The sequence below is a fragment of the Notamacropus eugenii genome, chromosome 3, assembly GCF_028372415.1.
Source record: "Notamacropus eugenii isolate mMacEug1 chromosome 3, mMacEug1.pri_v2, whole genome shotgun sequence".
NCBI lineage: Eukaryota > Metazoa > Chordata > Mammalia > Diprotodontia > Macropodidae > Notamacropus > Notamacropus eugenii.
This window is the reverse complement of record NC_092874.1, coordinates 48066006-48091605: the sequence shown is the minus strand read 5'-3', so window position 1 is coordinate 48091605 and position 25600 is coordinate 48066006. Positions and strand designations below refer to the sequence as shown.

Below are 25600 nucleotides of genomic sequence, written 5' to 3'. Positions count from 1 at the left end.
TGATTACTGATTGCTGTAAATACCATAGTTCTTTAAAGCTGAATAAGCATTGTTCATTTGTTCACTGCTTAGCATCTCTACCCTCTAGAATCTTGTAATGCAGGCTTGTTCCAATCTAATCACTCCTTAGCAAGGCTAACCCTTCTACTTGTTTGGTTGATCCCATTTCATCCCATCTTCTCAACCAGATTGTCTCCTCTGTCATCCCCACTGTTTTACTAATTTTCAAGTTCTTCCTTTCTGCTGGCTCATTTCCTGCTACCTACAAATGTGCTCAGGCCTCCCCATCCTAAAATAAGGCCCTCACCTTGATCCCTTCCATCCCTGCTAATTTTTCTGTTTTGCTTCTGCCTTCATAGCTAAACTTCTTGAAAATACCAGCTGTATTAAGTACTTTCCTTTTTCTCCTCCCACTCTCTTCTTAACCCTTTACAATTTCACTTCTGACTTAATTATTCCACTGAAACTGCTCTGTAGTTGCTGAAGCCAGTGACTTTTCCTCAATTCTCATTATCTTTGACTTCTCTTTGACATTGTTGATCACTCTCTCTTCCTTCATAGTCCGTTCTCTGTACGTTTTCAGGACACCTCTCCCGTCTTACTGCCCCTTCTCCAACTTCTTTTCTGGATCCTCCTCCAGATCATGCCCTCTAACCAGCTGTCCCCAATGTGTTTAATTACCCTCTTTATGGTGTTTTATGGTGTTAATTCTCAGATCTACATATCCTGACCCAGTCACTTTCCTGACCTCCAATCTCACTTCTCCAACCACCTTTTAGATATCATCACCTGGATGTTCAATACTCATCTTAAACTCAGTATGTCTGAAACATAACTCATGTATTCCTTCTTCTCTCCTCTACTATTCCCTTTCCCCCTCGTGCAAGCCTCTTATCACCTCAAGCCTGGAGTATCTTAATAACTGCTGCTGTGTCTGCCTGCTTCCTCTCTCTTCCCACTGTGATTGATCCGTTTAGCCATTAAAGTGATTTTCCTAAAGCACAGTCCTGATCATGTCACCTGTCTGTTTAATAAATTCCAGGGGCTCCTTTTTGCCTCCAGAATTTAATACAAAACGCTCTGTTTGACGTTCAGAGCCCATCCTAACACCCTCACCCCCTCTTTCTAATATTTTTATACCTACTCCTTCCTTCTTCTCTCCCTACCAATACTCAGTTCATTTCAGTGACATTGTACTCCTAGCCATTTGATGAATAGAATACTCCATCTATCTGCTTCTTGCTTTCTCTCTGGCTGTCCCCCAGGCCTAGAACACTCCCCCTCCTTTGTTCCAACTACTGACCTCCCTGGCTTCCTTTAAGTCCCAACTAAAATCCCACCTTCCACGGGAAGCTTTATACTAATCCCTCTTAATTCCAGTGCCGCCTTCTGTTAATTATTTCGTATTCTGTATTTAGCTTGCTTTGCATATATTTGTTTGCATGTTTTTCCTCTAGTAGATTGTAAGCTTCTTCAGAGCCGAGTATAATCCATGAAACATAAACATGGAGTATTAGAGAAGCCTAGAAAAGTAAAGACATGTGAAGTCTAAAAGAACTAAGTGATAAGTACTTATATCCTAATAGAAGAGATCATTGAGCCAAGACCATTGGTTTAATCTTTCTTTGCTCCCTCTTCAACCCTTTAAGAATATGGGATTTTAGAGGGACAGTGATTTCTTCTATTAGAATATAAGCACTTCATCATCACTTAGCTTGTTTAGATTGTTCATATGAATTTACCTTTCTAGGCTTCTCTTATATTTTATGTTTGTGTTTCAAGGATTCTACTCAGCTCTGTTGTTTTTTGGGTTTTTTTTTTCAGTATTAGTAGGTTAAAATGATCTTCTCTATTAAAGGTCTGTTTTTCCCTTTTAGAATTATACTTCATTCTTGCAGATAAGTTATCTTGCCTACTAGTGTTCATTTTTAAAATAAATTTTTATTGGTGCTTTATTTTTACATTATATTTTTTTTTTGTCTCATTGAAAATACTGATATTTTTGAGACTGTCCACTGTTTCTATATGCTTTTCTGTTTTCTCATCTTAGTTGTCATTTCAGCTTTCTTTCATTTCTTACCACATTTCTACCACAGGTGGCATGGATGGTTTCCCTTCTATACAGTTTTGCCTGACTGAGAATTGCTTAGTGGGGACCCCATCCTTCCACAGCCCTGGCTTGAGATAGGGATGAGAGCACACAAACAGACACACACACACCCCACACGCAACACACACACACCCTGCTTTTCAACCTCATTGTTACCATTCCTCAGTTCTTTCCCAGGTCATCCTTCACCCTTTAGCTGGCTACGTTTTCTTCCTTTCCTCATCAAGTTCCTTGCCTCATTATCGTAATAGTGATTTTGCCCTGCCAAGTCCCAGCCTTAAATTTTTCCTGCACTCTGATATTTTTGTTCCTTACATGCTGCTGAATAAACTGCAAAAAGTCATGAAACTGCTGTTTAGGTCCACTCTAAAGTTATGTTGCATAATCTTACTGAGCCCTCACTGTGATAAGGCCATCTATTTACACATTAATCAGTTCACTTTCCCACTCACCACAGTTGCTTTTCCGAAACTTTTCATCCTTAAAACTTCCCATGTCTCCCTCTGCCACCACACCTTTTCAGCTAAGAACCTGGTCTTAACTTTTCACTGAAAAAAGTAAGGCCCATCGCCAAGAGATGCCCCTACTTCTTCCTTCATCATCTCACATTACCCAGATGCTTTTTACCTCCATCTTCTCCTTTACCTTCACCCCTGTGTCACATGAAGAGGGGATCTTTCACTTTTGAAGAAAAACTACTTTGTTTGCGTAAGTGATCCCATTCCATCCTTTCTTCTCTAGTAGATCATTCCCTCTTTCACCGCCACTCTCACTTAATTTATGTCTCTCCCTGGTAGCTATCTCCCCTATCCTCAAAAAGCGGTCACTTGATCCATTCATCTTCATGAGCTGTTGTTCTGTATCTTCCCTTCTGTGGCTAAACTCTTTGAGAAGGCAGTCTACAAGTAGTGTTGGCTCCTTCTTTTGCTTTTTCCTTTTCTTAACTTCTTGCATTCTGGCTTCTGATCTCTTCATTCAACCAAAACTTCATTCTTCAAAGTTACTAACAATCTCTTATTTGCCAAGTTCAGTGGCTTTTTCTTAGTCCTCATTCTTCTTGACATTTCTGCTACCTTTGAGACTATCAATAACTTATTTTCCTCAATACTCTCTAGGTTTTCAGGATAATACTCTCTCCTGGTCCTCCTGCTTACTATATGACTGGTCCTTTTTTGTCTCCTTTACCAGTATCATGCCTGAAAAGATTTATGGTATTTTCAGGTATTCTGTCAGATTCTCTTCTACCTCTACTAAAATTCCCATGATTTCATTTATCTTCTCTTTGCAGATGAGGCTCAGATCTACTTGTTGGTCCCTAATCTCTTTCCCTGCTACTAGTCATGTATCTCCAACTACCTTTAGATACCTCAGCATGTCTATAACTGAACTTTTTGGCTTTTCCCTAAAGCTCCTTTCTGCTTTGTAACTTTCCTGTAGTGTCGAGGTTATCACTGTTTCAGTCATTCTGGCTCTCCTCATAGGTGCCATCCTTAATCCTCACTCTCATGTCTCATATTCAATGTGATGAAAAGTTCTGTTGATTCTATCTTTGCAATATCTCTTCTACACAGTCTGTTATCTCTGATGCTGCCCTCACCCTGGTTCACATCCTTCTATCTCATGCCTGGATTATTGCATTCACTGCCTCAGGTCTTCTCCTACTCTAGACCATCCTCCACTTATCTTTAAAAATGATCTTTTTAAAGCACTGGTCTGACCATGTCATGATGTTGGTCATGACCAAAATCTATTTATTAATTATAGCCTTAATAAGCTGATCTCCTCCTGTCTTTCAAGTATTGACTCTTACTTCTCCTCACATACTCTGTGGTTCTGTGATATTGTCTTTGCTATTCCTCACAGAAGATACCCCATTTCCCACCTCACCATTTTCACTGTTTATCTCCCATGCCTGGAATTCTTTCCCTTCTCATCTACATTTCTTGTCTTTCCTCAAGTCTGCTTCCAGTTTTAATCTTAATGCCTTTCCTGTGAGATTGTCTTTCCCTGTTAGATTATGAACTACTTGAGAACCGACACTGTTTTGCCTTTCTTTGTGACCGCAACACCTACCACTATGCCTGACACAATTTGAACTTACTAAATGCTAATTGATTTGACATGCACCTCTCCAGCACACACTCAACAAATCTCCCAGGTCATAGTCTCAGGATGAGGAGGAACACTAAACACTAGCATATTAGAATGTGCAGCCAAGGAGGAAAAGTACTTGTGGTTTGCTCACAGAGCATTGACCATGCCTCTCCTCAAATCATATTACTGTGGAAGAACTAAAAACTTAAAGATTCCCAGAATTAGCTTTAGAAACAAAAATATGAAGAACTTGAAGCTTGGAACAGTGTCCCTTCACCCCAGGAATCCAACTTTAACATAAAATTAAAAGTCAAGAAATGGGGTGGAAAAATAGGCAAAAAACCCAAAAAATCCAAAATAATAACAAAATGAAAAGAACTGGACCATAGAAAATTATGGTCACAGGGAAGATCAAAAATACCCAAACTTAGAAGAAGACAACAGTGCCAAAATAGCAACATATGAAGCCTCAAAGAAAAATGTTAAGTGACTTTCCCAGGGTCACACAGCTAGAAAGTATCTGAGGCCATATTTGAACTCATGAAAATGAGTCTTCTTGCCTCCAGGCCCCATATTCTGTCCACTGCGCAACCTAGTAGAACTGGCCAAATGGAAAAGGAGGGACAAAAGCTCACTGGAGAAAATAATTCCTAAAAAATTAGAAGCAAGCAAGTGGAAGCTAATGATTCCATAAGACATCAAGAAACAAAATCAGAAAAATGAAAAAATAGAAGAAAATTGGAAAAGCAACTGACCAGAAAATAGATTGAAGAGAGGTCATTTAAAAATTACTGGACTACTACTTGGCTTTCAGGTCATGTTTTGTTTTTTTTCTAAGTTTAGACATCATATTTCAAGAAATTTTCAAGGAAAACTGTCCTGATATCGTAGAATCAGAGGGCAAAATAAAAATTGAAAGAATCTACCCATCACCTCCTGAAAAAAATCCCAAAATGAAAATTCTCAGGAATATGATAATCAAGTTCTAGAGCCACCAGATCAAGGAGAAAATATTGTAAGCAGCCAGATAGAAACAATTCAGATATTGTGGAACTACAGTCACAATAGCACAAGATTTAGCAGTTGAAGGCTTGAAATATGATAGTTCAGAAGGCAATGGAATTACAACCAAGAATCTTCTACCAAATGAAACTACCTATGATCCTTCAGGGGGAAAAATGGATATTCAGTGAAATAGAGGGCTTTTCAAACATTCTTGATTAAAAAGACCAGAGATCAACAGAATTTCATTTTCAAATGCAAGACTTAAGAGAAGCATAAAAAGGTATACAGGAAAGAGAAATCACAAGGTAAGATTAAGCTATTTACATTCTTCCATGGGAAGATGAACTTTACCACTCTTAAGAAAGAAGAACTATAAGTTGACTGTCATGGAATGATACCAAAAAAAAAAACCAAAGCTAAAATTAAAGGGTAATAAAGAGGGATGTACCGGGAGAACGGGCATTGGTGAGGTAAAATGGGGTAAATTATCTCACATAAAAGTGGTGTGAAAAAACTATTTCAGTGTATGGGAAGATGGGGGGGTCGGGCAACATGAGAACCTTAGTCTAATCAGAATTTTTTCCAAAGGGAATAGAACCGGGGGGAGGAAATTTATAGAACTGAAAGTGAACTGCAGGAGGTGGTAGTGAGAAGCATAACACTTGTGAGGAAGGACATGGTGAAAAGAAGGAGAGAGGGATAGAGGGATAAATGGGGAAAATAGAATAGAGGGAATATACAGTGATGCTAACTGAATGTGAATAGAATGAACTCTCCCATAAAACAGATGTGGATAGGAGAATGGATTAAAAATTGTAATCCAACCAGTATGTTTACAAGAAATACATTTGAAGCAGAGTCACACACATGGTTAAAGAAAGGGGCTGAGGTAGAATCCGTTATGCTTTATCTGAAGTAAAAAAACAGGAGTATCAATAATAATCTCAAAGCAAAAGGAAAAATAGATCCAATTAAAGATAAGGTAGGAAATTACATCTGGCTAACTGGTACCATAGTAAGTGGAGTAAAGTCAATACTAAACATATATGAATCATGATATAGCATCCAAATTCTTAATGGCAAATTTAAGTGAGTCACAGAAGGAAATAGTAAAACTATATTAGTGTGGGACCTCAACCTGCCCCTTTCAGAGCTAGATTAATTTTAAAAAAATAAGACAAGTTAAGGAAATAAACAGAATTTCAGAAAAGTTAGGTATAAGACCTCTGTAGAAAGTTGAATGGGGATAAAAAGGAATATGCCTTTTTTCTCAGCAGCACAATACACAAATATTGACCACATATTAGGGCATAAAAATCTCACAACCAAGTGCAGAAAAGTTTAATTATATTCCCTAAAAAGCCATGGAAACAAATTAAAATATCTCTAAATTCTTACATTAATAAAATAGAGAAAGAACAGATCAGTGAATGCTCATGCCACTCAAACAGCTTGAAAAGGAATAAATTAAACCTCCCCAATTATACACCAAATTGGAAATCCTGAAAATCAAAAGAGAAATTAATATAAATTGAAAGGAAGAAAATTATTGAACTATTAAACTAAGAGCTGGTTTTATGGGGGGGAAAAATAAAGTTGATAAACCCTTAGTTAATTCGATTTTAAAACTAGATTACCAGTATCAAAAATAAAATAGGTGAATTTGCCACTATTTTGCCCAGTTATTTGCCAATAAATCTGATAATCTAAATGAAATGGATGAATATTTACAAAAATGTAAATTGTTCAGATTAGCAGAAGAGGAAAGAGAATACTTAATACCATCTTAGAAAAAAGAATTTGAGCAAGCCACCAATGAACTCTTTAAGAAGAAATTCCCAGGGCCAGTTGATTTCACAAGTGCATTCTACCAAGCATTTAGAGAACAGTTAATTCCAAAAGTATATAAACTATTTGGAAAAAAAGAAAAACAAGGAGCCCTACCAAAATTATTTTTTTTACAGAAATAATTGTTTTGATACTACCTAAGGCTAAAAGCAAAAACAAAGAAACCTAGAGACCATTTCCCAAATGAAGATTAATGTAAACATTAAAAAATATTATTTAGTATTTTATTTTTCCCCATTTACTTGTAAAAACAATTTTTAACATTCATTTTAAAAACTTTTAAGTTCCAAATTCTCTTCCTTCCTCTCCACCCAATTCCACATATAAATTAATTCAATCCACTTAACAAATTGTCTGAGTAAAATTCTCTCCCTCCTCTCCTCTTCTTCTTCCTTCCTGAGAAGGCAAGCAGTTCGATATAGGTTATACATGTGTAGTCATGCAAAACATTTCCATAATAGTCATGTGAAACGAAACAGACCAAAAAAACCCCTCAAAAATAAAGTGAGAAAAGCATGCTTCAATTGTAATTCAGACACCATCAGTTTGAGGATGAATAGCATTGTTTATCCTCAGTCCTTCAGAGCTGTCTTGGATCGTTGGGTTGCTGACAATAGCTAAGTCATCCGTTAATATTGCTGTTACTTTGTACACAGTACATTTCACTTTGTCTCAGTTCATGTAAGTCCAGGATCTCTAAGTGCGTCCTGCTTATCATTTCCTATACAGTAGTCTTCCATGATAATTACATACCACAGTTTGTTCAGCCATTCCCCAATTGACGGGCAATGCAAAACATTTTAACTACTAGCAAGGAAATTATAACAATATGTCACCCAGATCATACATTATGGCTAGGTGGGATTTATACCCGGAATGCTGGGCTGCTTCAGTATTAGGCAAACTATCAGCATAACTGAGCCTATCAATAGCAAAACCAACAGAAATCATGTGATTATCTCAATACGTGCAGAAAAACCTTTTGACAAACTATAACTCCTCTTCCTTTTCAGAACACTAGAGACCTTTGAAATAAATGAGTCTTTCCTTAAAATAAGTAGTATCTCTCTGAAACTCATGAAACGTCTGTAATGCGTTTAGCTAGAAGTCTTCCTAAGGAGATCAGAGGTAAAGGATGCCTGATATAAGCACTGATATGCAATATTGTACTAGAAATGCTAGCTATAGCACGAGAAGGGAAAAAGCATTGAAGGAATTCACATAGGCAACGAGGAAAAAAACTCTCAGTCATTACAGATGAAATGATGGTATACTTCAAAATTTCAGGATATAAAATAAACTTATAGAAATAGTCAGTATTTCTAGGTATTACCAATGAAGTCCAGCAGCAAGAGATAGAGAAATTCTATTTAAAATAACAGCAGTGGTGGTAGTAATAATAGCAGTACACAGTATAAATTACTTGGGAATCTATCTGTCAAGACAAACTCAGGAACTATAAAGACACAATTATAAAAGGCTTTTCACATAAAGTCAGATTTAAACATTTGGAAAAATATTAATTGCTCCATATGATTAATTGCTCCAATATAATAAAAAAGACAGTTTTACTTAATCTACTAATGCCATCCAATCAAACTACCAAAAAATTATTGAGCTAGAAAACAATAATAAAATTTTTTTCCCAAAGAACAAAAGATCAAGAATATCAGAGAAATTTAATGGAACAAATTTTGAAGTGGCCTAGCTGTACCAGGTCTCAAACTGTATTATAAAGTGGTCATCAGAATAATCCAAAACTGGCTAAAAAGTGGTAGATCAGTGCAATAGATTAGGTACACGAGACACAGTAGTAAATAACCATAGTAACTTATCTTTGATAAATCTAACGATCCAAGCTTTTGGGACAAGAGCTTACTATTTGACAAAAGCTGCTAGGAAAACTGGAAAACAGCTTGGCAGAAATTAGGTATGCACTGATACCTAACACTGCATACCAAGGTAAAGTCCAAGTGGGTACATGATGTAGACATAAAGGGTAATACCACGGACAAATTGGGGGAGCATGAAATAGTTTACCCGTCAGATCTATGGATAAGGGAAGAATTTAGGACCAAATAAGAGAGTGTTACAAAAATATAAAATGGATAATTTTTATTATATTGAAAGGCTTTTGCACAAACAAAAGCAAAGTAACTGTGATTAAAAGGAAAGCAGAAAGCTGAGGAAAAATTGTTTTTTTGGCAAATGTCTCTGATAAAAGTCTCATTTCTAAAATGTATAAAGAACCAAGTCAAATTTATAAGAATGTACATTATTCCCCAGTTAATAAGTGATCAAAGGATATGGACTGATAGTTTTCATATAAAGAAATCAACCTGTTTATAGTCATGAAAAAATATACTGAATCACTACTGTTTACAGAGAAGTACAAATTGAAACAAGTCTGAGGTATCACCTCATATGTATCAGATTGGCTAATATGACCCAAAAAGACAATGATAAATGTTGGAATGAATGCTGAAAATTGGGACACTGATGCACTGGTGGAGTTGTGAACTGATCCAACTGTTCTAGAGAGCAATTAGGAACTGTACAGAAAGAGCTATAAAACTGCACATGCACTTGGACTCAGCAATACAACTACTAGGTTTGAAGACCTATTTGTATGAAAATATTAGTAGCAGTTCATTTTGTGGTAACAAAGAATTGGAAATTGAGGGGGTGTCTATCAGTTGGGGAATGGCTAAATAAGCTATGGTATATGATTGTAATGGAATAGTATTGTGCTTTAAGAAATGAAGAGTGGAATGATGTCACAAAAACCTGGAAAGACTTAGATCATCGGTAACGAGAAAAGTGAGAGAACAGTGAGAGAACCAGAGCATTGCACACAGTACCGGCAGTATTGTACGATGATCAACTGAGTGACTTAACTATTCTCAGCAATAAATACAGTGATCCAAGAAGACAGTTCCAAAGGACTCATGTTGAAAAATATTATGTCTCCAGAGAAAGAAGTCTGAATACAAACTGAAGCGCATCATTTTTCTACCTTATTCAACTTTTGGTGAAGTCTTTTATTTTGCAGCATCACTAATATGTAAATATGTTTTGCATAATTGCACATGTATATTCTATATCAATGTGCTTGCCTTCTCAGGAAGCGGGGAGGAGAGGAAGAAAATTTGAAACTCAAAATTTTTTTTCAAATGTTAAAAAATGTACATTGCAGTTGGAAAAAAAATAAATTATAAAAATAAAGCCATATCCCCTTCTGTAAGAATGATAACATCTATCTCAAAGGGTTGTTGTGAAGATCAAAGGATACAATATTTGCAAACTGTTCAACAAACCTTAAAGTGCTACATAAATTTATTATCATAATTCTACTACACACAATACCAAAAAATAAAGTGTATTCAACTGAATTTATATGTGGACCCTAATCCAAAATCTTGGCTGTTTACAATTAATTGTTTCTATGTTAATGTTACATGTCAACTGATCAAGGATATTTTTCAGCATCCTGACTTACAGACAGATTAACTGGTTTTAGAGGGGTTTTGAAGCATCCTAAAGCTCAGAGACCCTAACATATTATATGCTAATATATTTGACTCAAATAAGTGAAAAGCTGAAATTTGAATGAGTCTGCACTGTCAGAGGATTAAATTAATTTCACAGTTAAAATAGTTAACCACCTCTTTGTATATTGATTGAAAGGGAATAGTGATGGTGTGGAAAGTCAAAATGTGATATGTTAAAGAGCTCATCATCCCCACTAAATCCATATTTCCTTATTATATGTGAACATTTTTGTATCATATTTCACTAACAAATATTAACAATTGAATTTACCTTGGTCAATGCAGTCAGTTTGTTTCTATTTTTTTAATTGTTAAAATGAAAGAGTTGGGCCAGATCATCTTTAAGGTCTTTTCTTTTTCCATATAATTTGTGATCTTGTGAATATAATTTATATTTTCCTAATGGCTTAATATGTTACACATTGTGTACATACATATATACATATACAAAATGACTATTTAGTGCCTTAATGTTCCAAAGTATTTTTTTTCATTATTCTGTTAGAATGGTGTCTGTTTCATTATCCCCATTTTATAAAGAAGTGAGACACTGAGAGCCCTGATAACTACTCATGTAAATGTCTTGAGGTGGCCTGAACCCCTGTCTTCTGACTCCATGAGTTATTAGTGCCTGTAATATATTTATACATAATTGCATTTTTTTAAACTTAATTATTTGTTTTCAACAATCACTTCTATAAGTTTTAAATTTTCCCCTCTTCCCTCCCCAAGACAGCATGCAGTCTTATATGGGTTGTACACTTAACATTCTTATTAAACACATTTTCACATTAGTCATGTTGCATAGAGGAATTAAAACGAATGGGAGAAACCATGAGAAAAACCAAATGAAACCAAAACATAACACAAGAGAAAATAGTCTTCTTCATTCTGTGTTCTGATTCCATAGTTTTTTCTCTGGATATGGATGGCATTTTGCCTCGAGTTCTTTGGGAATGTTTTAGGTTCTTGCATTGCGTGAAGGGCTAAGTCTATCAGAAACAGTTCTCACACGCTGTGGTTGTTGCTATATATAATGTTCTCCTGGTTCTGCTCATTTCACTCAGCATCAGTTCATATAAGTCTTTCCAGCTTTTTCTGAAGTCCCCCTGTTTGTCATATCTTATAGCACAACAGTATTTTATTACATTCATATACCACAACTTGTTCAGCCATTCCCCAGTTGATGGGCATTCCCTCAATTTCTAGTTCTTGAACACCACAAAAAGAGCTGCTATAAATATTTTTGGACATGTGGGACTTTTTCCCATTTTTATTATCTCTTTGGGATACAACCCTAGAAGCAATATTGCTGGGTCAGAGGATATGCACATTTTTGTAGCCCTTTGGGTATAGTTCCAAATTGCTCTCCAGAGTGGTTGGATCAGTTCACAGCTCCACCAACAGTGAATTAGTGTTCCAACTCTCCCACATCTTCTCCAACATTTATCATCTTCTGGTTTTGTCATGTGAGCCAATCTGACAGGTGTAATGTGGTACCTCAGAGTTTGCTTTTGATTTGCATCTCTAATTAATAGTGATTTAGAGCATTTTTTCATATGACTATAGATAGCTTTAATTTCTTCCTTTGAAAACCTACTGTTCATAGCCTTTGACCATATATGTTTGCATTCTTAAAAGATCTTAGTTACTCTTAAATCTCACTCAGGATTAGGATTTTTTTTAACTAACATTTTGTTTTTACTGACCATTATCTATATTCTCATTTTTATTAAGATTGGGACAGGGAAAAATTACTTGAAGCATGGATGTCTAATCCAGAGAACTGCTGCCAACGTTCAGGTGTTCAGATGCCAACCCCACCTCCAAGTGGGTACAATGCCTGGGACACACTTCCTTCTCCTCGAACTCCAAGAACGACTCGCTCTTCTGTCACTTCTCCAGATGAAATTAGTTTATCTCCTGGTGACCTGGATACAGTTTTGGTGTGTATTCATCTTGAAACTGATCATTGCCTTTACAATTGAACTTCTAAATGGTTATGATTTCCTCTTGTTTCATGAGTTCTTAAAAAAAAAATTGACATGCAGTGGAAATAGCAAGCAGGAAATAACATCAGAATGTATGAGATAGTTTATACCAGACAGGAAGAAAGCTTATTGTTGATGTGGAATTTATTCCTGAGTCAGATATCTCTGCAGTGAGTCTATTTACTCCTTCGAGTGAGAATCAGATTTACTAATTTTAAAAAACCCCGAGAATAATTGTAATGAGAAAAACATGGTATACAGTTGAAATGCTCTGACTCTGAGCTACCAAAAACAAGTAAATGAAAATCAAAATATGTTGCATGAATTACAGAAATTACATCAACCCTGAATATAGTAACTTCAGGCAGAAGTTTAGCCAATTTAGTAGTGGTAGCTAGGTGGCACAGTGGATAGAGCCCTGAGCCTGGAGTCAGGAAGACCAGAGTTCAAATGTGGCATCAGACACTCATTAGCTGTGTGACTTTGGGCAAGTCACTTCACCTCTGCTTCAGTTTTTTCAACTGGTAAGTGGGGATAATGTAGCATCTACCTCCCTTGGTTATTGTAAGGATCACATGGATAATATTTGTTAAGTACTTCATGTTCTGCCTGGAATATAGCAGGTGATATCAAATGCTAGTTGCTGCTGTCATTATTAGATTGATAATTTATTAATTGTGATTATTATTAATAAATGATAATGCGTTAATTACCGCAATAAGAAAAGAAACTAGTCGGCTAGTAGGTCAGTAATCCTTAAATGCTTCCTGTGTGCCAGGCACTGTGCTAAGTCATGGGATGTACAGAATAAACAAAAGACAGTCTTTATTCAGTAAATACATGACTAAGTGGTTGCTTAAAACCACACCAGGTTAGAATGTAAACTTGTTTGTATTACAAATAAGGATGAAAAATAATTATGAGTAGTATTGTCTGATGTAGAGAAGTAAGCATAGAGAAAAACTGATATAAATAAAGCTTGGAAACATCTTCAACTAAGAAGTTCTGTCTACATATAGGATGGTGGTTGTTTTAAACTGTTTCAGCATAATTGGCTTCCTGTGTAATCTTATGTATTTTATGTAGTAAAAAACATTGGTCTGAGGAGACCATAGGTTTCACTAGACTGTCAAAGAGGTCCATGGGTGTTCTTTGACATAAGTGAAAAACGCTTTTTTTAGGTAATCAGTAATTCTCATGCTTTGATAAATTAAAATTTCACCACAAGTTTTTGACAGTTTGTGGCATTTTTATGAACTGCAAATCCATATGGACTCTAATGTTTTAAAAAAAGAAACCATTAGATGAGTAAAAACTCATTTGTTTCTCCATGACAGTTGAGTATTATGAGAGAATTTTGTTTATTTTTCCTTAAAGTCAAATATAATCTAGACTAAATGCAATATAGATGAAAATGTATGAAAACTTTGACATATTGAATAATAGAAAATATATGATCACATTATTGTACTGAAAATAAAAGAATTTTTTTTCTTCCTTACAGCCTTGACAATTAGGTTCTCCAGGGCCTTGTGACATCATTCGTTCTCTTTTATCTTCAATATTTATTTCCCTTTTGGCTATTTACAATCTCCCTTCAAACATATTCAAGTGTTTTCTTATCTCCCCAAAAAAGAAAACTTCCTTTGGCATTGTCATTCTTTCAGACCACCATCCTATATTGCTTCTTGCCTTCACTGCTGAATTCCTGGAAAAAGTAGGATATATATGATACCTATATTTTCTTCCTAGGCAGTCATTCTGCAACTCTCTCCCTACAATGTTCATTCCCCATCATTTAGTAAAACAGCTCCTTCCTGGGGCACCAAAAACCTTTCCTAGTCCTCATTCTTTTTAAAACTTTCCTTCAGCATTTGATACTCTTGAACACTTCGTTCTTTTGCAGTTTTTATGTCCAAATACACATCCCACCTTATCTCTTCTGCCTTCAGTAATTTTGTTAGCTTCTACTTCTCTTGTCCATCTCACTCTTTCTTCTTTGTCTTGACTGTTTTGTTGTTCTCTTCTCCACCCCAAGTATTATAAAAGCCAATTGTTATTAATATTTATTGATTAATTCCATTAATGACTTAAAATCATAAATGGTATTCTTAGCAAATTTATGATTACACTAAATTATGGTTTTGTATATTGTATTTTTAACTTATTCTACAGTGTGACATTTGTATGTGCAATATTTCTGTGTTTGAAGACCCAGTGGATATGCCATGTGGACATGACTTTTGTCGAGCATGTTGGGAAGCGTGAGTATAAATGTAACATATTATTTCTTACCAAATAATCCCTCAATTTAATTGTAAAGTACCTTGCATTTAAGACCTTTACTAGTATCATAATTATATTGAAATTCTTTATAATTTTAATTCTCATCAGGTGAGAAGTTTTGTTTTCCTTCATAAACAATGGGTACAGTTTTAGTATTTTAGTACTTTGTTATTTTAATATATGTAAACTATTATGAAGTATTGGCTGAATAAATCAAGAAACAGTTACTAAAGTAAATGTGGTAACATTTTAAAGAAAAAGTGTGGTCCCAAAGAAAAATTAAGGTTTTTTCCAACCAATGGTTCCATATACCATAGGACATCATAGGTCCAGCTCCGATCTCTTATTTGAAAATATTACACACATTGGAAAGGAAAGATCCCTTTTTCTTTTGAAGTAGTTCAGGTACAAGGTAATAAAGGCCACACTGGGAACATAAAAGCAAAGTACAGTTGGGATAGAGTGTTTTCAAAGCAGAAGGGAAAGAAATAATACAGATTAAGAAATTGAATATGCTAGAGAGGAGAGATAAGTGTGGAATGCAAGAGGCCTTAGGATTTGAGGAGGTTGAGATACAGGGAAGGAATGACTCCCTTTTCCTCTAAGATTGGCAAACAATCATGAGAGTAAGATAGAGACATGTTGAGGCAGAAATGAGTTTAATGCCATCTTGTCAACTGCTGTTGCGCCATGAGAACCAAGTGGAGGAAGAAGTAAATGCATAAGCTGAAATGCAAGAGGAGAAAGATGAGGCAGAGGTCCAGATAACTAGACTGTGCTGTCCACAGAGGCCACAGGATCAAAGATTGAATGACCCTTGGTGACATTCTCAGGAATAAAGAAACCTTCGGGAGACATCACCCACTCGTCGGGAGACATCACCCACTCGTCGAAGGACTCTACAATCTCTACCATTGGATAAAGGACTCTTATCACCATTTGACACCTCCCAGACAAAAGGACATGCCATCTTTTAATGCAAATTCCTTCCTCTTGACTTTGTGTCATGGTACTTTTTACATTTCAGACTGATGGCTTTCTTTGTGGTTAAGTGTAGCACATCTGTATAATAAATCCTCACTACTTTCTTGTTTGAAAAAAAAGAAACAAGTTCATAATCTTTTCTCTTTTTACAGAATGCCAATTGTACATTTGATTTAAGGTCTTTTATCATCAATATATACTTTCCTTGATTTGTCTCAAGTGAATCTATGGAAATTTTTAACACAGTGGGAAAAAATAATATTGATGGGTAGATCAAAACACAGATTGAGTATACAAAGAGTAGCATGACAGTTAAGGAAATGGAAATGAAGAAAATATTTTTAAAAGTCTATACTTGGTAGCTGATAACAGAATAGAAAATTGTAAAGTCAGAACAATACCCAAAGGCCATTTTTCACTTTTGAAACTGGAGAGTCAACTGTTTTAATAACAAGAATAGCTAGTATTCATATAGTGCATTAAGGTTTGCAAGACACTTTACAAATATCGTATTTTATCCTGACAACAACCCTGGAAGATAAATTTGTTATTTTCCCCATTTTACAGATGAGGAAACTAAGTAAGGCCAGATTGTATGACTTGCCCAGAGTTACATAGCTACTAAGTGTCGGAGGCTGGATTTGAAATTCAGGTTCTCTTGAGTGCAGGTACAGCTCTCTATACTGTGCTAATCTGTAGGTATTTATGATTAATAGTAGATCTCTCAGGCAGACAGGGGTTCCAGAGGTAGCGAGTAGTATGTTAGTGATGTCATTTGTGATTAAGATTTGTGAGAAGATTTTGGCAATATTCTACTGTTACATTTAAATTCTACTTATTGTCATAGGTCTCCTTAATCAACGCCATCCCACCGGGACTAAGCAAAAAACAGTACCTTGACCCGAAAAATAATTTTTAAACATACTTTTTTACTTCTTAGCAGGTGAAATCCTTTGTAATGCATATAACCTGCCCTGCCATTTATCCTTTAGAAACATTCAAAACAAATATAGAAGTTATTGAATTGTACCGTAGGTTTTTTGTTTTTTGTTTTACAAATAATGCAATTTCAGACTGATATTCCCTAGTTTAATTTTATAAACAATGTAAGTTAATTTTGGAGTGTATCTTTCTTTAAGACTGTTAAGTAAGAAAACCAGATATATAGAAAACATAATTTCAGGTTTGAATTTATAAAGATTCCCCAAATTATTCTTTTAAGTAGTTGACTAAATTCTCCCTTTAAAATTTGATTGCTATTCAGCGTTTTTTGATAAAAGAAAACATACATAAGTACACCTATGCATGCACACACAAGCAAGTACAACAGTAAATTTAGAGGAAAAAACCTTAATTCTACTTAGAAGATAATAGGCCCCAGTTTATCATTTACAGCCTAGATAACTAGGACTTATAATATAGTCTTTCATAAAAACACTGACCAAAATTGTTGTTATAAACAAAAAGGCCAACAGTTATATGTCCCACTTGGAATGTTATAGGAATCAAAACAAAATATTTTCCTATCTATATATAATACCAGCATACAACCATACCTTGAGCTGTTTTGTACCATTTTCTTAAAAAATAGTTTCCATTTGTATGACAAATGGAGATTTGTAAATTGCATTACATGTACTATCATTTCCAGTATGAATATGCCTTTAAGGCGGTATTATATATATTTTATCACTATTTTATAGCTGAGGAAACTGGGGCTGAGAGAAGTTCAAGTTAACTCCCCATTGCACACAACTATTAAATAATAGAGGCAGAATTTGACCCTTGGGCTTCTTAATTCTTAGGTCCTGCACTCTTTCTAGCTGCTTATTTCAAGACTCAATAGCTCAATTCCCATCTTTTTCTGGAGGCTGTTCCAGGCCCTTCCTCCCTCCTTCCCAACTGCTAGTGCCTTCACAGTGAGAAAATCTTCTATTCTGTATATTTTTTGTGTGTACATACTTGTATACACTTTGTCTCCCCCTTTAGACTATGAGTTCTTTGAGGTCAGGACCATGTTTTTTGCCCTTTTTTGCATGCTCAGTGCTTAGTATAGTACCTAGTAAATTGGAATCACTTAATGCTTTGACTGTTGATTAAGCAGCACCAAAGGTGGCATTGAAGATGTAGTGTTGAATTTGGAATCAGAAAGTCCTGCATTCATATCCTGTCTTAGATATTCGTTAGTTGTGTTATCCTGGGCAAATCACTTAACTTTTATCAGACTCAGTTTTATCAGTGACAAGGAATGAAGGAATAATATCATTTACCTCACAGGGTTTTTGTATGAACTGAGATGACATATATAAACACATGTAAATCTTGAAGTACTACATACATACTAGATATTATTCTTGTCTCTAGTTGCTAAGAGATAAGGGAACTAGGAGAGTATGGAATAGTTTATCTGTCAGATCTATAGATAAGGGAAGAATTTAGGAACAGACAAGATAGAGAGCATTACAGGATGTAAAATAGATAATTTTGATTATGTTAAATTCAAAAGATTTTGTATAAACAAAACCAGTGCAACCAAGACTCAGGAAACTGGAGGAAGTATTTTACAGCAAGGTTTCTTTGATAAGGGCCTCATTTCTCAAATAAGGAACTGAGTCAAATTTATAAGAATATGAGCCATTTCACTGTTGATAAATGGCAAAGGATATGAACAGTTTGCAGACAAAGAAATCAAAGCTATCTGTAGTCATAAGAAAAGATGCTAAATATTCTAAATCACTACTTATTAGAAAAATGCATAACAAAAAAACTCTGAGCTACTGTCGCATACCTATCAGATTGGCTAATATGACGAAAAAGGAAAATGACAAATATTGGAGGGGATGTGGAAAAATCAGGACCCTAATACACTTAGTGGAATTGTGAACTGATCCAGCCATATTGGAGAGCAATTTGGAACTATGCCCAAAGGTCTATAAAACTATGCATACCCAGCAATACCAATACTCGGTCTGTACCCCAAAGAGATTGAAGAGAAAGGATCTCTATGTACAAAAATATTTAGTAGCTCTTTTTGTGGTGGCTAAGAATTGGACACTGATGGATGTCCATCAGTTGGGGAATGACTAAACAAGTTGTGGTATATGATTGTGATAGAATACTATTGTACTGTAAGAAATGATGGTTTCAGAGAAACCTGGGAAGGCTTGTATGAACTGATACAAAGTAAAGTGAGCAAAGCCAGATCATTGTTCACAGTAACAGCAATAATTGTATGATTAACTGTGTGACTTTGCTATCCATCTCCAGAGAAAGAATGAATGGAAATGCACACCACAGCATACTTTAAAAATTATTTTTCCTTTTTTTTCCTTTTTTTGTTTGTATTCTCATTTGTAACGTGGTTAACATGGAAATATGTTTTGCATGACTGTACATGTAAATGCTGTATCAAAGTGCTTGACTTCTCAAGGAGGGATGAGAAGAAGGAGAGAGGGATTTTGGAACTCAAAAATTATTTTTACAAATGTTAAAAATTGTTTTTACATTTAATTGACAAAAATAAAATTAAAAAATTAATTTTAAAAAGATAAGGGAAGTGGAGAAAATCCAAAGGTTGCCCCAGATGATCATGAAGATAAGATGGAAGTTGTCATTCAAGAGTGGACTAAAGAAATTAGTATTCTGCAATACAGAGTATCAAAGATTGAGCAGGATAGAAGTAAGAATAGTTTGTGGAAGTTGCACAAACATAGATTTTAGCTTGGTAAAAAGCAAAACTTTAAACATTTATGGCTGTCCAAAAATGGAATGAACTACCTCTCAGTGTAACAAGTTAATAGACTTATGGATTTAAATATGGAAGAGACTTTAAGGCTTATTTATACCAACCCCCCGTTTTACAGAATAGAAAACCAAGGGCCAGATAGGGGGAAAGTGACTTGCCCCAGGTTACAGATGATAGAAGTCTTTTTATTCTAAAACCATCCATCTTTCCCTTGAATCTTGCTTTTTCCCTACTAGAAGTGTTCAAGTGGATAGATGCTGGATAATAACTACTTAAGGTTGTTGTAGAATTTTTCCAGTTTTTATGTGGATTGGACTCCTTTACCTTTCAGGTTGCTTCTGAGTTTCAGAAACATTTTGTTGTCTTTAAAGTCATAAAAAACAAGATTTTTACCACAATTTATTCAACAAATTCTGGAATACCAGATCATGTCCAAGGTCACACAGTTTAACAAGTGGCAGGGCCAGTACAGGCCTGTACTTTTCTGACTTCAGCATATTCTTTTCAGTGCTTCAGTAAAGTTGTGATATTCTTGACCTACCATGACCTTTTATGTTTTACATATAAGAACAAGCTTTTAAACATGTTAAAATGCTGTTTTGGTTGTTATGGTATGTTTGCCCCATCCTACAGGAAAAATCACCCATAATAAACTTAATTCATTTACTAATTGTACAGAGAATGAATGAGAGAATTGTTAAGACCAAGAAAGGGTGAGGTTTTGTAGGAGTTTTTGTTAATAAATGTCAATGGTGGGCTTGGTTTTGGACATTTTGGCAGGCTAGTTGTAATTATTTAAGATATCAAACTAACTTAAAAAGGTCTTTTTATATGATATTTTTATTTTGGGACCACACTACCATAAAACTTCATAATTTCATATTCCATATTTTTTTTCCTTCTTTCTCCAATTACATTTGTAGACATTTCATTCTAATGAAAAACAATTAAGTGACAGCAGAAGTCAATTTTGAAAATTATCTTTTAAAGAATTTCAGTTTTATAAAAGTCTTAAGATCATAGCTTTAGACCACACTCAGAGAGAGAAATATGGAAGTCACTCACATAATGTAGCAGATCATGTTTGTGTATGTGTATGTGTTTGTGTATCATGTTCTGATTTGTTATACGATTTCTTTCATTTATCTTAGTCTGACTACATAGCATGACTATAGTGAAAATATACTCAATAGGAAAGTATATGTAGAATCTATACAGAATTGTATGCAGTCGTGGGGAGGGAGGGGGGTAGTGGGGGGTAGGTGGGGGGGATAAAATCGCAATTGTATGGCAGTGATTGTTAAACATTAAAAAATAAAAATAAAAAAAATAAAAAAAAAAAAGATCATAGCTTTAGAGCTAGAAGAATCATTGGAGAAGATCAATTCAACCACCCTTTCTTAGAGAAGGGGGAACTTGGACCCAGAAATTTTAAGTAGGTTGTTCAAGGCCACAGAAGTAATGAATAGTGGAGCAAGGATTTAAAACTAGGGTCTGTGACTTCAAATACACTGTTTTTTCTTTACATTATCACTATTTATGACCTTTAATATGGGATTAGCATCACGTGTTTATTCTTTATGGTGTTTGTCCTAACCCAGGAAAACAATATATGACTGCTGTGAGAATTAATGTTTTTCTATATAAATAATTTTTACTTCATTTCTCTGACATTACCTAAGTATCTTACTCTCTTAACGTGATATTTTTACTGAAGCCTATTATTTTAGAAGTATTTATAATTGGTTCCTCATATTTAAATTAAGGCCATTAAAGCAAAAGACATACTAGAGAATAGTCCTCAATGTTATCTGGTAGTTATGACTTACATATATTGACTGATGTCTAACAAAGCAATGAATGCTATAAGGTAGATCCACCCATAAACCATGGCCTACTTCTCCACCCCTAGAAACTGATCTTGTTCTCTTGTTGAGATTTTCAGCATTTCAGAGTAACTTTGAGCATCGAGCAGTTTCAGGTCTGCACCACCAGAGTTTTCAATCTACTGCTTGGATGAACCAGAATGAGCCTATGAATAGTGTCAGCTTCTGTATGAGCAGTGGGCTCCTTGCCTTGTAAATTTCTGCTGGGATGGAATCAGCACCAGGTGCCTTGCCATACAGGAAGAGCCTAATGACCGTCAGCAGCTCTTCTTCAGTTGGAAGTTCAGCCAAAGAGGGATTGACTTCAACCTGAGGTATATCAGAATGGCTCCATCAGCACCAGATAATTGAGATGCAGTAGAGGTCTTTGGCACGTAGTCTTCAAAGGATTGTAAAAGTGCTTTGGATTGTTGCGATCAATGTAACACTGAATCCAACTACCACTGGGAATCCTAGAAGCTGAGACACAGCCAAGCATGGATCAGTTTTCTGCTATTTGTGCTAACTTTGGCCTGACAGTCAACACCAAGAAAATGGAGGTTCTCCACCAGACAGCACCACACCATGCATACTTGAGACCTTTGGTTATGGCAAATGGAGAAATTTTGAATGCTATGGATAAGTTCACTTACCTTGGTAGTATATTTTCCTGGGCTGTCCACATAGATGATGAGATTGATGTATGCATTGCCAGAGCTAGCTCCATGTTTGGTAGACTCCAAAAGAAAATGTGGGAGAGAAGAGGTATTAGACTGCCTACCAAACTAAAGGTCTGCAGAGCTGTTGGGTTGACTTCACTGTTGTATTCTTTTGAAACCTGGACAGTATATCAGCACCATTCTAGGAAAATGAACCGCTCCATTTGAATTGTCTTAGGAAGATTCTGAAGATCACCTGATAAGATAAGGCACCTGATTCTGAGGCTCTGTCTCAAACTGAACTGCCAGCCATTCAGATTCTCCTGCAGAGAGCTTATCTCTAGCAGGCTGGCCCACGTAATACAAATGCCAAACCTAAAAGACTTATTTTACCAAGAACTCACATAAGATAAGTGCTCACACAGAGGTCAGAAGAAGCTGTACAAGGACATTTTCAAGATATCTCTGAGAGACATCTCCCTCCCCAATGTTCAAATGGACTATTTGTGCTTGGTCTGTGGTAGGGCCTTCCTGATCAGCCACAGTCAAACACACTATACCTTGACCCCAACATCATAATGTCATTGGTCCTCTGAGTACCAAATGACGAATAACCTGAATAGCATGCTAAGCTATAGTCCACCATATAAATGACTTGAACCTTATTTAGTTATGCTTTGCCCAGAATCAAATCAAATTTGGGGGGAACCTCCAATTCCTAGGGGATAACTAGATGCTGAACATGGCCCCATCTTAATCATGCCCACAGAACTAATGCAAAGATTGTCACAATCATTTTTGGGGGAAGACCTATTATGCATGGTATAAAGAGGCCATATGACTTATCTTACTGACATATATGAGACTTGAAAGCCCTCTGCTTCATTTTTTGAGCTTACTCTTTGCTATACATTTGCACCAGGAAAAGCAAAGAGTGTTTATCCTACCTAAACCCAGATAGTACTTCTTGATTATGCAAACCCAGTAGAAGAGCAGTCAGTAAATATTCATCAAGCACCTTTCACATACCAGGCACTGTTCTAAATATTGACACATTTCAGAGAAAGGGCCAGCACTATAACTACCTTTGTGGCTGCAGTGGCCCTGGCTCTTCTGTACGTATTTCATTGCCTGTGAAATAGGATGCACAATTGCAAAATGTTTTCTTGAATGCAAACTCTTACTCTAACTCATAAGCATTGTAATAAGGGATTTTTTTTTTTACCTTCCACAATCCTTTGGGGCATGTTGCTATGGTTTGGAACCAGCTAGAATTTAAATGAATATTTTTAAATGAACTAGTCAGTAAAGAATTTGGATTACCTTTCAGTTTTCCTTTGTATTCACCACTAGTTTTGTTAAAAGTATTTGGGAATTGAATTAATCAGTCTGCAATCAACCTACAATGTGATTTTTTTTTAACATTTTAAATGGCATTTTTTTTAACAAAATGGAAAGATAACTTAAGTGTAGAATGGTAGAATATGTGATCATTTATTTTTGTATTTCACTTAATATTCTGCAAATCATATATAATAATTAATCCTTTTTATGCCTCCCACTGTCATTTCATTGCTTATAGTAAAGAAGAAAAACTGCATGTGCCTCCCAAAATAACATTGTTATAAAACTAGTTTCAAAATTATTTTCAGCAATTTCTCCTTTTTTTTCCAACCATTAATTCATAACTTTGATAGGTTTTTGAATCTGAAAATTCAAGAAGGTGAAGCCCATAACATTTTCTGCCCAGCCTATGAATGCTTCCAGCTGGTACCAGTGGATGTTATTGAAAGTGTGGTTTCCAAAGAGATGGACAAACGATACCTACAGTTTGATATTAAGGTAAATTCATTGTTATTTAACTGAGTAAAACATGAGCTTGGCTTCATTGCTTTAATTCTATACAGTCTAATTTTTACCTTAAAACCTATTAGCAATCATATCTGATGCAGATTCAAGAAACATTTATTAAGTGCCTACTATGTGCCAGACACTGTGCTAAGTACTGTGGATTCAAGTAAGAAAAAGACAGTGATAGTCCCTGCCCTCAAGGACCACACAAAAGAAAGCTGAAAGAGACTGGGCTGGAGATGGGTGAGGAGAGAGCACCTAGAGTACTCCGCTGGGGGCCCTGCAGAGCTGCTATTGCAAAGTAGAGTTTACCTGCAAGGGTGGGAACCTTGGGGAGGAGTTTAGTACTTAGTCCTCTAACCCTTCAGTCAAAGGGGAGAGGTTATTGAGGATGAATTGAGAAGGTATTGAGTTTCAAAACCTGAGTCGTGCTGCTGAGCAGCTTCTCCTTGAGTGGGGTGTGGTGTTCCTTGGAGTCAAGCAAAGAGGAACTGCTAATGGAAAATAGAGCCAGAGTCTGTGCTGGCAGTGATCTTAGTCATAAAATGTAGTACATGAATACCTGAACAAGAATCCAAGTATGTATACTTCCTCTAGCCATGGCTAGAAGAATGCACAGCCCCTTCCTCTTTCCTGTAGCTCTAGTGGGTACCTATACTCAGTTCTCTGAGGCAGTCCTCAGACAGCAAAATCTTGAGACCCTTCACTTTCCTGGATGATCTCTAGCTATCATAATCTTCATTTACTCTGTGGCATCCAGACCTAATGTAGGACTCTTGACATGGTCAGGGTGCCTAGTCCTGGACACCATTCTTTTCTTCACACAGCTCAAGATTAGTATTTGTGGCTACAATATCATACTGTCAGTCACATTATCTTTTTTTAAAAATCCATTAAGTGAAGAGGCTGTTAACCAAGTTACTTGTGGTTCACATATCAGTGACTCAATCCAGCACTTCCTTCAAGTCACTTGTATTCTGTGAGGTGAAACAACATGTATGTCAATATTTTCAAAACCTGTAAAAGGAATTTTTGCGGCCAGGAAGGCACTTGAGCCTTGTGTTGAAATGAGGGACTCTTTTTTTTTTTTTAATTGTTTTTATTTTTTTATTTTTATTTTTTTATTATTTTTAATGGTTTACAATCGCTGCCATAAAATTAAGATTTTTATCCCCCCCACACTTACCCCCCACTACCTCCCTCTCCCCCCACGACGGCATACAATTCTGTATAGGTTCTACATATACTTTCCTATTGAGTACATTTTCACTATAGTCATGCTATGTAGTCGAACTAAAATAAATGGAAGAAATCATATAACAAATCAAAACATGATACACAAAAACACATATACACACAAACATGATCTGTGCCTTAGAAATCCACCATTGGGATTTTTTTTTTAATTGAAATGAGGGACTCTTAAGAGAAAGTTGCATCCTAGGCATAGAGGGCAATATGAAAAAAATACAGAGCCTGGAGGTGGAGATGTGTTGGGTATGAGAGTCCCTTTTGACTGGACAATCAGGTACATGAAAGGGAGTGAGGTGGGCCAAGCCTGGAGAGGTGAGCTAGAGCTGAATGGTAAAGGGCTTTAGATGGCCCCAGAGG

At 35.8% G+C, this 25600-nt stretch overlaps 1 protein-coding gene across 4 annotated transcripts in view; it reads left to right on the top strand.

Annotated features, from left to right (window-relative positions):
- Positions 1-25600, top strand: part of ANKIB1 (ankyrin repeat and IBR domain containing 1) — a 152405-nt gene that overhangs the window by 81161 nt on the left and 45644 nt on the right. For all 4 annotated transcript variants that reach the window (XM_072651494.1, XM_072651493.1, XM_072651495.1 and 1 more), the window contains 3 exons: positions 12346-12554; positions 14775-14863; positions 23836-23980. In XM_072651494.1, coding sequence (XP_072507595.1) covers positions 12346-12554; positions 14775-14863; positions 23836-23980 — 443 coding nt within the window. The remainder of the gene's footprint in view (positions 1-12345; positions 12555-14774; positions 14864-23835; positions 23981-25600) is intronic.